Below are 17,177 nucleotides of genomic sequence, written 5' to 3'. Positions count from 1 at the left end.
ATTTACAGAAGTATGTCTGCGCATATTTTTCTTGTCGAATTTTTACATATTGCTTTACCAAGGCAAACAATTTTATCCTTAGCTATAAAGGGGTTGATAGTCTTCACAGGGGAGGGGGGATGATTATATAATATACTTGGAAACCTAGAAATTGACATACATGGGTAAGATTTGGACATAAAAATAAAGCAAAAATCAAGTCTGGTCGATCAAAAATACTTCCAAATGTCTAATGTAACTCGTAGCATTTTTTAAAAAACTTTATTAGTCGCAAAAGTTTAAAATTTATTACACTTAGAGCCATAAGGTGTTGCAAAAAGGTACTTATGATCACCGATTTGATGGAATGAGCAAGTTTTCAATCTCAAATTTTTCCAAATAAGCTTTTAAGGCTAGAGGTAGTAGAAAAAAAGCCGGACACTTCCAATCATGTATTAAAAAAATTCTTACCAATTATGAGAGGGATTGAACAATACGACTGTTTACCAGATAAATATTCCATTCAAATTAGAAAATGAAAGATGAACAATCATCTATACACAAATTTTATATAATCTATCCCACAAAATTTTTGCCGCTTTTGATTTTCGAAGAATTGTTGCGAAACTATGAAGTTCAGACTTTAGGGGTTGCACCTAACTTAAGGGGTGAGGGGAAAATTTATGAAAAAAAAATTTTTTGTTATAAATAAAATATACAATTCAGCATAGAAGGTTTTGAGTCATGTTATATTGATCAGTAAAATATATTACCTCTATTTATTTAATGAAGTGTCTACATGAATCCACCCATATGTCCTATATATAGGACAGCTTAGAAAAAATAGAAGACAAACATTTTTTTTCAATTTTTTTATGTAGGATCACTCAGGTATCTAAACTAAACCTCATAAGTAAAATTTATGAAAAAAAAAAAATTCTGGTAGCGGGCGTTAATGGGTTAACTATGAAGGATTTCATCACAAAAAAATGCATGTCAAGCATTTTTCTTAATTTTTGCGAACACTACTATTTTAACTTATAATTTTGTTTTTGCTATCGGCACTGACTTAAATCTCATTAATCTACACCAACTGATACTTGTGAAATTCTAAATTTTAAATTTTCTACTATTGGAAGCAATAATACGAAGGATTATATCCTCGATTTATGTGTTTTTTGTAATGCACGGATAATCGAGGTTCAACTGTATTCCTCTTTTACCAGTGATACCGATTTTCATGTAGAACGGAATTTCAGTTTTCAGATTTTGACAGTTTTTTCCATACACAGGATCATATAGGAGGAATGAATTAAAGACACGTAAAACCTATAAATTTTGAATATAGTAACAATAGCATATTAACCAATTAATGTTTTAATACGTAATTTACAAACTTTTGGAATACAATAGAATTGCGTCATAACAGTTGTGTTTATTGATTATTATAAGCAGCAAAAATTTTTTAATTTGTGTTGATATTTTGCGTTGAATGTTTATTACCTCAGATTTAATTTCTTGGAATAACTAATTTAGAATTTTCCGCCTACGCAGCACAATTCCAACAAACTACCAACAGAAATCTGGGGCAATTAAAAAAGTTTATAACGAAGAGAAGTTGCAAGGTGACCAAATTATAGGTAGTTTATTTTCCTGCAGCATATATTTCCTGCATGCACCAAATTTAAAATGTGAAGGATAATTTAGCAATACAATTTATATCATGGACTTTTAATCCTGCTAGTAATCTAAGACCCTGGAAAAAAATTGTTAACAGCCTGAGGACTTTATATTTTAGTAATTCCGAAATCTGCTAAGTAAAAAATAGAATTTTTGGCGTGAATTTTGTAGAACTGCTGGAATAAAGAAGTACCTTTAGCGAATTGAATTGTTTCGTTTGAAAGACTTTTAGGTGAATATGAGCATCGAAGCGGGTGCAATGTTGGTATCAAGGGACTATCGGAGCAACAGGAATGATGATCGCTGACAGCAAAAGTCTAATGCATATCAATAGAGTGGTTGTCTTGATCTGCAAAAGAGTGAACCGAAGCGTGAAGGCATCGCCTGAAATCGGACAATCGTCGAGTGCTTTATTAAATCTGTCTCAACCTTTTGTGCGATATCTAATCGTCTGCGCCTCCCCCGAGATTGGCAGCAATTTCCGGATACATGTCACTTGAAGGAAATTGCACAATGCAAACAATCACTATTATTCCCATTCATCAGCGTCGGCATACGTCATTTGCAAGATTTCTGGTGGTGCTGGAACGACCGGAACTATAACCATCTTGGCAGGCGCTATCGCGTTTAGGATCTCCTGTTTGCGTATGAGAGCTCCAAATGAGTCATTTAAGGGGCGAAGACCTGCCGCTTTAAAATTGCATTACCTGATGCCTCTTCCGATCGATTAGATCCGTTCGCTGCACTCTAATATAATCCCGTTTTATTCCTTTCGATTTGCGCCGGCATCGGAGGTGGAGATGTTCCCGGATTCCGTCAAAAATTTTTCATGTCAGACATATTTTTTCATCCTCCTGGCATTAGCGGTATCGGTTTGAAAAGTTTTCCATTAATTTCTTCTTATTTGGGCTTAGTATAGAACGCTGTAAGCATAAGCTATGCATTTTGATTAGTCCACCCCCATTGCGGTGTTATCATATTCATATTATATTTGTGGGGGTAAAAATCAAAGTGCTTTTCTTTCCGTCCTGATTCAACTCATGAATACGTTACGGCTTCTCTTATAAAACCCTTAAAGACGAACTGTGTCAAAGAGCTACCATGTATAAATCATAACTCTCTGGATTTTTTATTTCGCCACTGTAAGTAACGCGAATTTTTGAATTCATTTGAATTCTTATGAATACCAAAGTAGATAAATTACAAATTTTAAAAATTCAGCCCCACCTCCACGACATATATATCAATTAGTTCAAACACCGCCGGTTATATAATTCCACCTATCTTATTTAAATCTTAATTGATGTAAATTTAATACAGACATTTACACTTTAAATGATCATTATAAGCTCGTTTGTGAATAACATTCTGTTTAACTTGTTAACATTTGAAGTTTGATGTTTTCATTTTACATGCATAAATTATTTTTCTAACTTACTCTTGATCACCGGAGGGTTTTAATCGAATCGGTAGACTTTTTAAACTCCTTTCTACATAAAAATTTATACTTCATTGCTTCCGGCTCTAAAATAATCCGGCTATTTGCAATAAATTCTAATCGTTAGTCATTATGTCGTTGGAGTTAAATTAATTACCTAATTAATTATCATTTTATTTGCTATTTATTACACCATAGTAAACATTATACTTTTTCTCATTCTTCTTTTGACGGCTTCCGTCATTCCCGGCTAATGAACGAGCGTTTCTGTTCGAATATTAATTACTTACAGATATACTGATTATGGAAATTAATGGAGGCTCTGCATTGCTCCAAGTTGCAAACAAGTAAAATGTATCATTTTTCTAAAAAGAAAGAAATGTTGTGTAGATCAGATTACTGCACTTCACAACAGACTAAACAAGCAGATTCTGCTGAATTAGTAATTGCTATTTGGGTTTTCGTCGCAGGAAAATCATCAAACTTTAACATAAATGAGATATGCTAAATTAGCCCTAAAATGGTGTCACTTCCGGTCATAGTAACTTGTTGGGCTTAGTAATAACTTCCTTTTTGTGATTAATTTGGAAATTGTTAAAGCAAACATATTGATTTATGCTACTCTTAGTGAAAGCTTTAACAAATTATAGAAAAATAAAATATGAGGTTATTGATCTTGGTATGTTTACAGTAGGTTCAAAAGCACTAATAACATATTTGTTCTCATCAATATTACTAGGAATAGATTAATGGATGTCAGGAAGCCGATCGAGTTTTCTCGTATTTTGTTAAAAACCCGCAGGTGTCTAATTATCTGAATCTCTTTTTGCGTTGATAATTTAAAAATAATTAATTGAGCAGTCAGCATTAGTAACATATTCAAGTAGTGAGTAAATCTCGTAGACACTTATTAATGAGAGGCTATTAGGAAATAGCGATAATTTCACACCAATACTTCGTTATGAAAAGTACAAGCTCGAGGGGTAAAAAAATAAATTCTTCCTACAAGCTGTTGTGACAGTCACAAATTAATGTAAATACTTCTGACTCGATGACTTTTCCCGTGACTTTAACAAAGTGAATGGCAAGGGGGAGTAAAGGATCTACTGTTTTAAAGAATAATCAAGTGCATACCCCTACTGGAAAAAAATCAGACTTGCAAATTTTTGATTGCCCCCTTCACAGTCCGTAAAGACATTAGCCTCCTACATTTACACCGTTCGACCCCTGCTTTAAAACGTCGTATGCTCGAATTTATATTAAAGGAGAATTATAGAAACAGTTGTTCGCAAGCACTTTGCTCAATATTGTGCTCGCCCACTTTTTACATTTGCATACGCCACTTACTTAAAAATTATTGCCACCGACATTTTTATGGACCATTGAAAAAAATTGAGGTAGCGCACTTTCATACAGACTTACAATGATTGATAATCCTAAGAATTCATAGACAAGGGTAATCTCAACGAACCTACCTCAAAATCAACACCAACCCCTCTTTGGCTCTTCACGACCCCAATTTAGCCTTTGGAAGGGTTAATGTCATCTGTTTGTTCTGGTTTCTCAAACTAATGAAAACACACAGGAAGTGATGCTATTATTTGATGAATTTATAGCTCGGAAGTGCAGTTCCCGACGGAAAGGGTTCACAAAATTTTCAACATACTGCTTTTATTGGACAAACACACAAATTCGCAACAACATTACGTGGGCGAAAAATATCCAGTTCTGCTTATACAGGGTAATTCTTTTCAATATTAATCAAAATATTGAAATTTTTCGATTATTTCTTACACCCGACAATTTTGCACAAATAGGAAAAAGGGATAAAAGTTGTCGAGATGTTTGTCTTGAACCACAATTAATAGATGCTTAATAATAAGGCTTAAACTTCTTCCAATAGTTGCAATCCGTCAAATAAAGAATGAAAATTAAATTTGACAGATGACAGATTCATGACAGTTACCTTGGAGGCATTGGCTGATCATGTAGCAACATTTCGCCATTAAACAAATTTGTTTTCATTTTCAATTCATGTCGCTCGCCTGTTTTCGGGGAATTCGCTAAGACCTACGTGCTAATATGCAAAGCCACTTTTGATTAACATTAAAAAGAATCAATCTGTTGAAAAAGCTTCCTTTGAATTTAATAATATTAATTAATAATTTAATTTAATAAATCTTTAAATTTGGGGAAAAAAGTCAGAAATTTTCAATTTTAAGACACAACTGTTTGCGCAAAAGTTTTTGCTGTTTTCCCACCACCAAGTGCCTTTTAGGTCAGTTATTGTAAACTGGAGATGCTCAAAGTGAGATCTTATCACAATAACTGACTTAAGTCGCGAAGTGGACGAACTCATATTGTGCTCATTTTACATTAGACCTGCCAGAGATTATTAAATCGTTTCTACATGTCGAGTCAGAAATTTATGTTCGATAAAGGAAAGTCAGGACAGTTAGTTCTGTCTGCAACAACAATGGCCGAGTTGAGAATCTAGGTAGAATGTGGACATGAAACATCCATTGCACGTCCGCTTAATCATAATTTTTAGTTTTAATATAGCACGAGAAAGTAAGCAGGTTCTAAATTTGAAAAATTGCGTTTTAAGAGCAATCTGGAATGGTTGTAGAAATATAAGCATGTTGAAAGTGTGTTTGTGTTTGGGGTTGCTTAATAGGTGTTATTGGGCATCTATTAGCCGGTTAATGCTAAATTATAGTTGTTGCTTTGAAAGATGAGTAGGTAAACTATTAGTACAAGACGGTTCGAAGAGAAACGGTGCGCTAACGGCAGATTGTGTTAAATCAACATGTATGTTGACCGATACAGAGCAAGTCAGCAAGACCATATTTTACGTGGCGGAAAGCATCTTCTAGGAAGGAACCTAGTTAGAACAGGTGCTCAAAGTCTCCAATATTTGATGTAAGCAAACAAACGGCTCGCTTACAACTTCCAACGCGGTACTAAAGGCCACTTTTTATCCGAGTGTTGCTGCGCATTTGTCAAGATACGCGATAATATTTGAAAAGATCACGATTTTGTTTTACGACAGAAGACGGGACAAATTCATGTGGGAACATAATTTTGCAGCGTTGACCTTGCTGAAGAGGGCTTTCGCGGCATCAGATATTTGCACAAAACGTCTACATTTATGAAATTGTTTAGCAATTCCACGGTGAAGATAGGAACTGGTCAATTATTCTTGATTTGTTGTTGTGTCGTGTGACGTTCGAGCTACTTAGAAAGCATCTAAATTTAATCATCGAACCGATAGATCGTCTACTGACTCATTGAATTTTAAATAAAACGTCCAGTCAGAAGGCGTATCGCATTATGGCGATTAGAGATATTAATTAATTAGACGGAGATTAAGTGGCAGACAGCACGGAACCAACAGCCAAGTTGGTTCAAACAAATTGAGCTAAGTCTCCAGGTGTGTGTATGTGTGTAAATAATCTGGTGTGAATATGTTAGGCACGCTGTGTAGATTAGGTAGCGCCCGCTGCGACAAGAAGCCGCTTAAAAATAAGCGCTCATTTGGACTGGGATAGGATGATGGAGTTCAACCGGCAGGAGTTGGCTTCCCGCTGAAGAACATGCACCATGCGGTATGTCCGTGTGATTTCAATTATGGTTTACCTCTACCAAAAATAAACAACACCGTCACCGATAATTCATCTCGTGAAAAATGACACTTCACTACTTCTGAAGCGCCGAATCGAAAATCTTATACGAAGAATTAACACTTTACCAGATACAAAAGAGTTTTTGTTCCGAATCAAATTTACTAGTAATAGACCTGCTAAACCATAACAAATCGACAGTTTTAAATCAGCTGGTAAGGAGGCCCAAATTTACTACAAAATGGGCCAAATACTTCAAATATTTTTTATAACGCATCGATCGAATTTATTTTTATTCATTCATTCTTATTTGTGGTTTAGAATGAGATCTTGAAGATACTACAAAACTATAAATTTCAATTTTCGTCCTGAATGATGTTGTAAAGCTGCCAAGTTCTTCTTTTCTTTACTTTTCTTCAATAATGGAAAAAGGATAACGTCCACAATAAATATACGTATTTGGATATTTGCAATATCAGAATAAATTCAAAATAACTTTCAAAATTTAATGCTTAGTTTTAATTCCAAAAAAAAATATAATTTTTACTTCGAAATGAACTTGTAGTGTATATGCGAATTTTTATGCTCTATTTACCCCAATATTCTTAATTGAAAAGTTAAAATTTATAAAAATTAGGAGATACTATTTGTCATAATATTATTTTGTTTTCTAGTTATTTTTCCACACTTTAATTTTTATTGCCTCTTGAGCAGTAATCCAAAGAAAATTGTATTTGAATCTTGGGGAAAAATTTGAAAAAAAATCGAATCCAACTTTTTTTTTGGCATAGACTCAGAAGTATTGTTTATTGGTGATCCAGAATGATTTGTATTTGTGTTTTTGGTGTGTGGGGAATGAATGAATATTTTGGTGTTTTGAACGTGGTGCAGGATGAAGCATAAGCGTCGGCCAGCACGTGCCCAGGAAGAGATATCACGTGGCAGCCCAAATGCAAATGAGCAACAAGTGGCGTCCGATTTGAAATGTCTAGGTAGGACTCACCGGTAGTAGGGAAAGGCTTGGGGCATGTGTAGGTCCATGGGGGCGGCCGGATGGTGTGCGGCGCCGTAGCCGTGGTGATCCCCTGTCTGCATCATTGTCCCGGCAGCGGCCGCAGCGGCGGCGGCTGCTGCCGTGTGGTGGTGCCCCAAGACGGCCGCCCAGGGCGATGACGCGAACCCTCCTGGATGATCCAGCTCGAAGGCGCACCTCTCCACGACACTTAAGTGCATGCAGCCACAACACTACACCAACGGCATCCCGGTACACCGTCGTCACTATAGTCGTAGTAGCCGTCACACGTGCGTCGGCGAGCGCGGACACTCGGCCATTGATCGCGGACTCCTAGGAGTCCGACCTGGACTTGAATGAGGAAAGAGTTAACGGAGGCGGAGTTGGGTGCTCGCGTGCGTGGCCGACCGTCACGTGACAAGGCGGGAGGAGCCGCTTACTGGTTCCGACGCCTAGCCCGCCTATCCGCGATACTCCCACTCGAGGCGGGTTTGCGCCGAGATACCGATACGTACGACTATACTATCTAATTACTGCATGAGGCTCTGAGCCTTTGAGGCTCACCTGTCAGTCCAAGGTGCGAGTGTGAGGTGTATCGCGCCACTATTAGCAAACCGCACGACTTTGCTTCACCCCTGCCCTATATCTTTTCGGTTCGGTTCGAAACGACTATCACCCCTATCGATCAAGACACGCGGCCTTCACACTACCGACTTACCCTTCGTTTATTTACTAGGGAAGGAAATTTGCTCATCAGGATAAAATTACACTGCCCTACTCTAATAACGCTACACATTACATTTATAAATCATTTGTCTCAACATCTATCCAATTACATACATACACTTCATTTTCAAGAAATTATTTAAATCCTCATTGAAGAAACATTATTCTTACATTACCAACACAGTCACACATCCCACATACCATAAATCCATAAAAGCAAAAACCTACTGATGGATTCCATCGTCATTCATTCGTTTCTTGGTTGATATGCATTTACAACAACAAATTCGAATATTTAGAGTACTGGATGCGTAAAAACACAACTATGAGTGGTTCCGATCCTAGAACACAAATTTTTGCGGTAAAAGTTTCGGAATTTTGTATGGTTTTTGATTAAAATAATGGTTAACCACAACAACGGAACTAGAATTTAAAATAATATTAATGCACAGTGCAAATATCTATACTTAGTGTTTAGTTATGGCGCGAATCTAAAGTGCATGTGCCGTACTGATCAGTACTCACGGACATTCCTGCTACGCTTGATCGGATCCACTATGATTACTATCACACTACCAGAACAATTTGTTATAGCTTCATTAGTGTCCATCATAGTGAAGATATCACGACATCTTCAATAATTGATATTTGTACGTAAATTCAGTACCACCGCGGTGTAGCGGTTCCTATGAGAATTCGCAGGTCGCGTCTCATAAATCTGGCACACATCCACATGAAAATATAATTTAATTTTATGAATGAAACTATTTTTATCTGCGGACGTACTAGGAGTGTGAGAGAATAGTTATATAAAGTTGATGTACGACAAATTATAGATGCGGTCGAGGAAAGGACATTTTTATCGTGTCATCTCAGAGTTACGACAACTAACAAGCAGTGAGATTCTGTGGCTACTGCTCCCGCTCATGTTGTCATGTAGACTCTATAAAGAACATTTTTGGGCTAACTAGTCATGACTGACGGTCTGGAATAATGATAGTACCCAATTAGAATAATTACAAAAAGAAATCTCGTACAAAGTACCAAGAAGTTACTTCAATCAACAACAGGTTCAGTTTTTTCCTGCTTCTGTCATTGCGGTGCCATGATTGATGAGTGAAGTGTACAAGGACCAATTTAATGAAGCTTCCAGTTATGAATGGTACTTGCCCTTATTTCATAAAATACAAGGGCAATGTAGTGTAAAATTGTTGACAATCAAGGGAGGATTTCGATAAAATCTAAATGAAGAGTAAATGAATTAAAGATTTTGATATTTCGGTTGGAGAAGAAAGCCGCAGCGGAAGGTTAGATCGGACAAACAGTTTGGACACGGGAAACAACGCAGTGCTATCTTGATGGCTGCGACCTGCGACCATAAACCACGTCTACGTGTAGTCCACTTGAGGGGAAGAGAACGCAGGTACCGGCAACTTCTCTTGAGTTATTTATACAATACTCCTTTCATTCACTTTTCCAAAATATGAATCGAGAAGGATCCGTGACTAGCCTCTTAAACTGCATTACATACAACGAATACAGAGTAGGCTCTATTGTGGATAATTATGGTTTCTAAAAAAAAAAACGGAGGAAGGAAGCATTCTTCTGTGATTTTCGCGTATTTTTCTCGCCATTTGCAATTATTTCACGGGCAGTTTAGAAAGTTTCTAATCCGAAATGTTCGATTTAAATTCGTGGGAGTTGAGTATAGAATAGTAATTATTCGGTCGACTTCTCTAATTGCTGTTCAGCAACGGAGAGGGTCACAAACAATCGCCTCGCTGCGGTAATAATTTACAAATGGCGCCAAAATTACACCACGTTGCTATGGATGGACATGTCCAAATCTCCTAGATAAGTTTATTCTCTGTAATTTTATCTTTTGACCACATTTGTAATTGTAATCGATATTGGTAGCTAAGTCTTAAACAGGTTTACACCTGAAGACGCTTCCCGCGGGGCAAAAAATCCAGTAAGGTGTAGTTTAGGAAATAAATAAAAAAAACAATGGTATGGTAGATTCCAGTGAAGCGTCAAATTAACTTGGTAAAATATTGCCTCTGATGCACCAACTTCGTAATTGACTATCTAAGATTCCGTCCTTAAACCACTATTGGAAGAAAAAAAACTTGATAAAATATGGAAATCGTTCCCATGGGGGAAGGAACAAGACTAAATTCGTACTTTGCATGTGCGTGAATGACATGTGTGTGGGAAAAGATTTACGAGTCCTTGTTCCGCCTGAGCTGTTGCCGCAAATCAATCGAAGCTTCTTAATAAGCTGGAATCTTTATTGCAGTCATTATAGTTATATTACAATCAGTATACACTTTATTTGTTTAACAACTTGAAATAACTGTCTAATATTTATACGTTTCGTGTCTACATTTCTTGCACAAAAGGTCATGGTGACTTTTAATAAATCATGCATGTTTTTAATTAAAAACAACTGAGGATTATTCTCAGGTATATCCTCTCTCCGAAACCGTTCTGACCGTCTTTCGAATGTAACACATCGCAACAAATCGATACATCTCGCTCCTCAAACTTCCAAGAGTTTTGGACAGACGACTTGAGAGTCGATCACAAGACTACCTGAATCAAACATCCGGTGCAGTGACACAGAGTACTGACGTACGACCTGTACGCATCACGTATTAAAGTATTTAACATGCGGGTCCCGTGAGTCCCGTCCCAAACGTTCATTGTGCGTCTCTTCCCGCTACCCTCGCTGCATATACGCGTTTCCACAGACTACGGATGGCGCATGTTAACAAGTATTCGACCAACACCCCCTCAACGACCCGCTACAACTTTCCGCCATCACATGTCACCTGTTGCTTATGTATTGCCATCAAATATTGCAACTACTGCCCAAATCGACCAGACACGTAGAAAAACTGTAGCACGTCATACCAAACCGTTTCAATCCCGGAACGAAAAAGGGCGAAAATCTTTCGCTTATCCTGACTCTAGGTTTTGGTTAAAACAATTTCTGTGGTCCCATTGCGGGGCATCCTGGCTTTTATCTTGTCGACAATTACGTTGTCCTATTATAAAATAGAAAGCTTATTAACACTAAGCTAAGAATTATGTCAAAATAACAAGATGATGAAGATGTGATTTATTTAGGTCCTTAGGGTGTTTTGGTAGTAGTAAATTATGATAGTCGTGAATGCAGCATGTTCAAGGGTAAATTGTTCATGTTTAATAGGTACCTACTATGGTAAAAATCACACGACAAATTCTGTTCTTGAGCTTATACCATAGCGGCAAAAGTAGTGGGTGTAATAATATCGGCCCGGTAATAACAAGCTAGCGTCCGACCGTCAAACCTGCCAGGTGTATTCCGACGTACAGGGCCGGATTATCTTATTAAAAACAAGGAATTTTGCCGCAAACAAATCGATTTTAATAGAAAAACACAAAAATTCACAACTGTTCAAATGCCACAGAATTCTGATCGTTTCACTTCCACTTAGATTTTCCTTTATGAGAACTAACGGGAAAAGACCATTTTCTTCATTGAATTTCTCAACTTCTCTTAGTTTTTGACGAATGCTGTCATGACGTCATGGCTTTCAAATTTAAGTAGCTTCGCATTTTTTCTTGTTCTTCCTGTCATTTTTTGCAGTACAAGGTGCATTTTATTTCTTGAATTTGTCCCGTAAATAATAAATAAACTTGTTGTCGCGTCCCTGTGCGCGCCTTTCCCGCCGGTGTCCGTCCCTGTAAGACTACAGCAACAATAGCTGTTATTGCATTGTGTTGGCCACTTATTTTCACCTCGGCTTGCGATTAAAGCTATTTTTCGATTTGATCTTTTTTGAGAACGTGTATCGCGCGGCTCTCACCGCGTGTCTTCATGGTGTTGTCCCCGGCATCTTGGTACCGGTACCTTTAACATTTCTTTTGATTATAGTGTGAGCGGATACTCATAACTATACCATACGGGCCGACATTCATTTCCACGGCTTCAACAATTCTCGAACTATAATCATAAACCATATACTATCTACTTTTCACGATTATTATTCAAGTAATATGCCCAACGAAAATGAAATTACCTACACAACTCGCCTAAGGAATTAATGGTAAACCGTAAAATCAAACGGCTCACGCTGGAAATACAGATTTTGTTGTATTACAATGACTTATAACTGTGCAAAATTGCATTGGAATGATGAGAATTAAGGCTTTGTAAAAAGACCTCCATGTGAAATTTTACTTATTGATAAAGTTATTAGATGTCAGGCTACAAATTGCAATTCATTCGTCTTAACTAAAGAACTACACGATCGCAGTTTTTTGATATTTTCGTCATACAGTATTTTTCATAACATAAAAAGCTGGTAATTTTATTAAAAACGCAATTTTTCACTTTACCGGATTATGACCACTTTCGTGTTTTTACCAACAACTTTTTATAAGATACATTACCTGTTTGGTGGTCATGTTCTCCCGGGATAACTTTTTTTCTCTTACCTGTGCTTCACTAATTAACCACGGAAGTTTTAAAACAAAGCGTTGGATCTGAACGCAGAAAAAGGCAATAATTACCGGTGAAAAGGATAAACCACCATAGCATTAGGAATCTTGAAATTATTGGTTATTGAACAAAAAGGTGTAATCAAATGAGCGTATACTTAAGTCGCTGTTAATAATTTTAATGATAGATCCCGTTAAGAATCCCATATTAATTAAATTGATGATGGATTATTGCCACAGGTATGAATAATTTATTTTCTTCTAATTATATAATTTTCTTCTTTAATTTATGGGATCTAAGTGGCGCATGATGGAAGTGTAAGAAATAAAAACAAATGTCGTTAGAAATCTTTTATTTTAATGCGGCTTGTTTCCACAAAGTGGTAATACACTAAGCAATCAAGACCTACACAACTCCATTATTATGAACAATACCATTGGAGAAATACAGACGTTGGCAAATGCGTTAAGAGGAAATTTGAACCATGCAACCAAGAAACTTGACTTATAATAAACTTAATTTAAGTTAAAACTGAATTATGTTAGAACAAATGGTACAAACTATAAAACCGCAGTAAAAAGATTAACTCAAATTACCGAGCTTACCATAAGAAAGTTGCCGCATTAAGCGAAGTGCGACATTAGGATTTAGCTGAAACTTTAACATAAACTTAAAACAAGGAAGACCACAGTAATCATTTTACGCGGTCGTTAAAAATAACTTACGCAAATGCCCAATATTGTCATAAATAATTGTGTTAAATACAGAAAAATTCAACGATGAATTTCAAGTTATCGCAAAAATAGTAAAATACTGGCAACTTGAAGCAAATCGTTGAAAGTTTCTTAAATAAAATAAGTTTGTCGACAATGTAATGCCTACCAGATTGACGACATCCCGACATTACAGTTGTCAATCAAACTTTAATTATACGTAAATTCAACCATTACATCCAGTTGGTTGAAAGACAACGTCGATGTTTTTTCCAGTCGTCATCGCAATAAATAAAACATAAATACTCAAACACCGATGTTGCCAGAATCACGTAAACACATGCAAAATGCAAACCTAGTTAACACTAACATGCAATAGTTTAAATAAAATAATTATTGTTACGTGTGCCCTGTTGCACAACGTGGACAATCGCTCGTTAGAGTCGCTTTGTATAAAAATGACGCGACTCGGAGCCCTTTAGAATATAGAAAAACCACCATTTCCTCATGTGTTAAACGTAATATTATACTCTATTAGAGATACAAAGGCCACGAAGGCAAGGCGCCCGTTATAAGGCACATGACACTATCAAAATGGAAATAATAAAAAAAATAGTCTTGCCAGGTCATCTCATCGGAAGCGAAACTTATATTCACTTCCTATCTCCTTCTTCGTATATAATACTTTACGATCCGTGTTTTAGCGACTACCTCCTCAAAAAAATATAATCTAGTAGTGGCTAAGAATATAAATTGATTTTTTCATTTGCTAATTGCAAATACGCATCTTTTACTATAAAAAATCGTTATATACAAAATAACAATATGCTACGTTCTTTCCGAACGAACAAGAAAATCGAAAATGATTCCCTTGTGCTATAAGTACCAAGTACCCAGGCAGTGTTACTTTAAATCGGCGGTGGTCCCTTAATATAACGCAATTGTGGGCTAAGCGACATCGCGAAATTATTCATGTTGTCGCAACATTGTGGTTCTAACAAACATGCCACACACAAAAGAGTAATGATGACGACTTGAAAAGGAACTGAAGCTCGCATCACACGTTTGAACCAAGAGGAAGTGCTTGGTTCGTTGCCAGGATCGTCATCGTCGTCTGGATCTTTTGTTGTAACTTCCACTTCTCTTTGTTCCTCACTACATTGAAACAAACAGTTAATATTGAATTTCATTAGAAACAAAAAATATGGTAATCGACGATTGGAATTGTGTGGTGATTTTTATTCCAAGCATTACTGTCAAAGAAAAGGCGTTGCTCACATAATAACGTTATCGTCATTCAAAGCGCGTTTGTATTACTTACCGGATGCGCCAAGATTTCAATACATAGCATAACCTTTACGTTACATCATGTTATTTGACAGTTCCTAGTAAAACGGCTCTACTGTAGTGTTGAATTTATGCCATGTAAGTCGTTTCGTAATTAACTGTAGTCAAAGGCTACTTTTATTTCCTGGAATATCTATCAATTTTCTTGTCACCCGCAAGAAGCTCCTTTAAAAATGATATATTTCGTTAATCTGTTGCGGCCCATGACTGCGATAAGAGATTTGTTGTTTATTTGTTAATATTAATTAAAGCAGTCCCATGTTCGCTCACGGGTCGGTAAAACACCAATTAATCTTAAGAGATCGCTTGGAGCCAGCGGGCATGCTGTGCTACGAAGAGCGATCTGCGGAGATCCACTTGTTATTGCCTCAAGTTTTAACATATCGAAGTTCATTTTTCAAATATAACGCGGATGACGCCATGATATGAGATCCATTTAAAATTTTATCTGATTCTTGACGTCAAAATTGGGAAATCCATCGTGAGACCTTTCCATGAAAAATGCCGATCACCTGATTCGAAGTGGTTGAAAAGGGTCGGCATTTATGTTTACAAATCTCGGGGTTAAACGACGTGACAATGCCTTTCCGAGCTTTAATCTCCCCGCTAAGTGAACATGAATGATTGTCTATCGTAACAATTTCCATGAGAGCAACGGAGCAATGTCTTGGCAGCGTCTTGGTGCTTCACAACTAAATAGGCAGTAATGGCGGCCCACGACGCTGCTACACGCACTGCATATGAATGGCCTGCTTACAGTTTACTTCATCCACATCAAAAACCGGCGGACTTCGCCATGTCTGTGCAACTCTTTTCAAATTGATAACGTAAAGCGCATTAGACCGGCATTCGATAACAATGAGAATGTCGCACAATGGAATTATTCTATAAATAACAAAAATTTACGAAATACGCAACATTCGTTTTATCGATTCCCATGAGGAAAGTTGAGAGATTTGCTTGGGGTAAAAAAGGTGCAAACAATTCGTACATTATAAAAATGATTAATGAAGAAGTGATTTAAGATATCCGTTGGATCTCTTACAATCGATTTTCCGAACCAAAAAATTTAATGGATGTATCCAGTATTTCTCAATAAAACTTTATGAGGCGGTTAGTCTCGTCTTAAGGAAGGATTGTTATCGACAGAAGCTTCCATTTTATTCCGATAAATCCGCGATAAATTTATGATTGCATTAAGAAGTATGAACGTAAAGCATTAAAAGAATTAAGTCTCCGATAGTAAAAACTGCATGAAAACATCATTAGTAGTCGTCGCTTGGATGCTGCCAACATCTAGGTGAGAACGGCAGTGATTAAACAAAAAAACGTTTCGAACATGGTGTCAGAAATATTTTCTAGTAATTTATAAGCGACTTGTGTTTGATAGACAGTAGTTTATGTTGTCGACACGTGGGAAGAAAAAGTGGTAGCTCACCTAGTCCGAACTGGTAGAGAGTACGCAGCAGTGCATGCGATCAACGATCGACAACGTTTCTGCAAAGCTTTGAGTTCCTCTTCAGCAGCATTTAGTCTTTCCGCCATCTTTACGCGAGCTTTGCAGTCTGGGGCCAACACCACTTCCAGCTGACGCACCAAGCGCCTGATCGCCGCCAAACGACGTTCACGCTCGCCGATCTCGTGCTCTGAACCCTCATCTGAAATGCCGCTGTCCGACAGAGAACCTCCTTCCGTGAAAAGCTCCGGAATTTTACAACCCTAAAAAAAATAATTAATTCAGAGTAATTTATAGGGCGTTTTAACATTCGCTGCTCGGAACAAGAAGCATTTTTTGTTCTTGAACTGGGCATAGCTAGCGAGCCAAAATGGGAAAAACTGCGTTCCGCAAAAAAACAAGTTGTTTCGATATTCAAGGGGAGAACCATCGAGTTAGTGGAGTTGAAGAAAAGAAAAGCACGCGTTACATCGTACAAAAACAATGAATTTTTCGCTAATGGGTGAGTTTTGAGTACATCGCGGCCATTTTGTTTTGATTAGATTTTAACCCTGAACAATGAATGGTAAAAAAATAATAGAAATGTCAAGTCTACTAATAGGCGTTTCCTCACAACAGTCGCACACGTGCATACAAATATCCTTATTAGTTATTATAATGAAAACAGCACTAAATATTTATTCCTCATCGTGCCACGAATTAAAAAAAACTCAG

The 17,177-nt window shown here is 37.0% G+C and overlaps 2 protein-coding genes across 4 annotated transcripts in view; both read right to left on the bottom strand.

Annotated features, from left to right (window-relative positions):
- trh (PAS domain-containing protein trachealess) overlaps window positions 1-8,121 on the bottom strand; it is a 54,727-nt gene extending 46,606 nt beyond the window's left edge. For both annotated transcript variants that reach the window (XM_088047476.1, XM_088047477.1), the window contains exon 1: window positions 7,724-8,121. In XM_088047476.1, coding sequence (XP_087903602.1) covers window positions 7,724-7,953 — 230 coding nt within the window. In that variant the 5' untranslated portion in view covers window positions 7,954-8,121. The remainder of the gene's footprint in view (window positions 1-7,723) is intronic.
- A 5,163-nt stretch (window positions 8,122-13,284) lies between these two features.
- klar (klarsicht) overlaps window positions 13,285-17,177 on the bottom strand; it is a 53,564-nt gene continuing 49,671 nt past the window's right edge. For both annotated transcript variants that reach the window (XM_088048295.1, XM_088048296.1), the window contains exons 19-20: window positions 16,446-16,726; window positions 13,285-14,815 (exon numbers count right to left, since the gene is read on the bottom strand). In XM_088048295.1, the coding sequence (XP_087904421.1) occupies window positions 14,569-14,815; window positions 16,446-16,726 (528 nt within the window). In that variant the 3' untranslated portion in view covers window positions 13,285-14,568. The remainder of the gene's footprint in view (window positions 14,816-16,445; window positions 16,727-17,177) is intronic.

This window comes from Gnatocerus cornutus, chromosome 10 (assembly GCF_029298725.1).
Source record: "Gnatocerus cornutus isolate USDA-ARS CGAHR chromosome 10, icGnaCorn1.1, whole genome shotgun sequence".
Lineage (NCBI taxonomy): Eukaryota > Metazoa > Arthropoda > Insecta > Coleoptera > Tenebrionidae > Gnatocerus > Gnatocerus cornutus.
The sequence above is the reverse complement of the archived record's forward strand: the minus strand, read 5'-3'. Positions and strand labels throughout refer to the sequence as shown.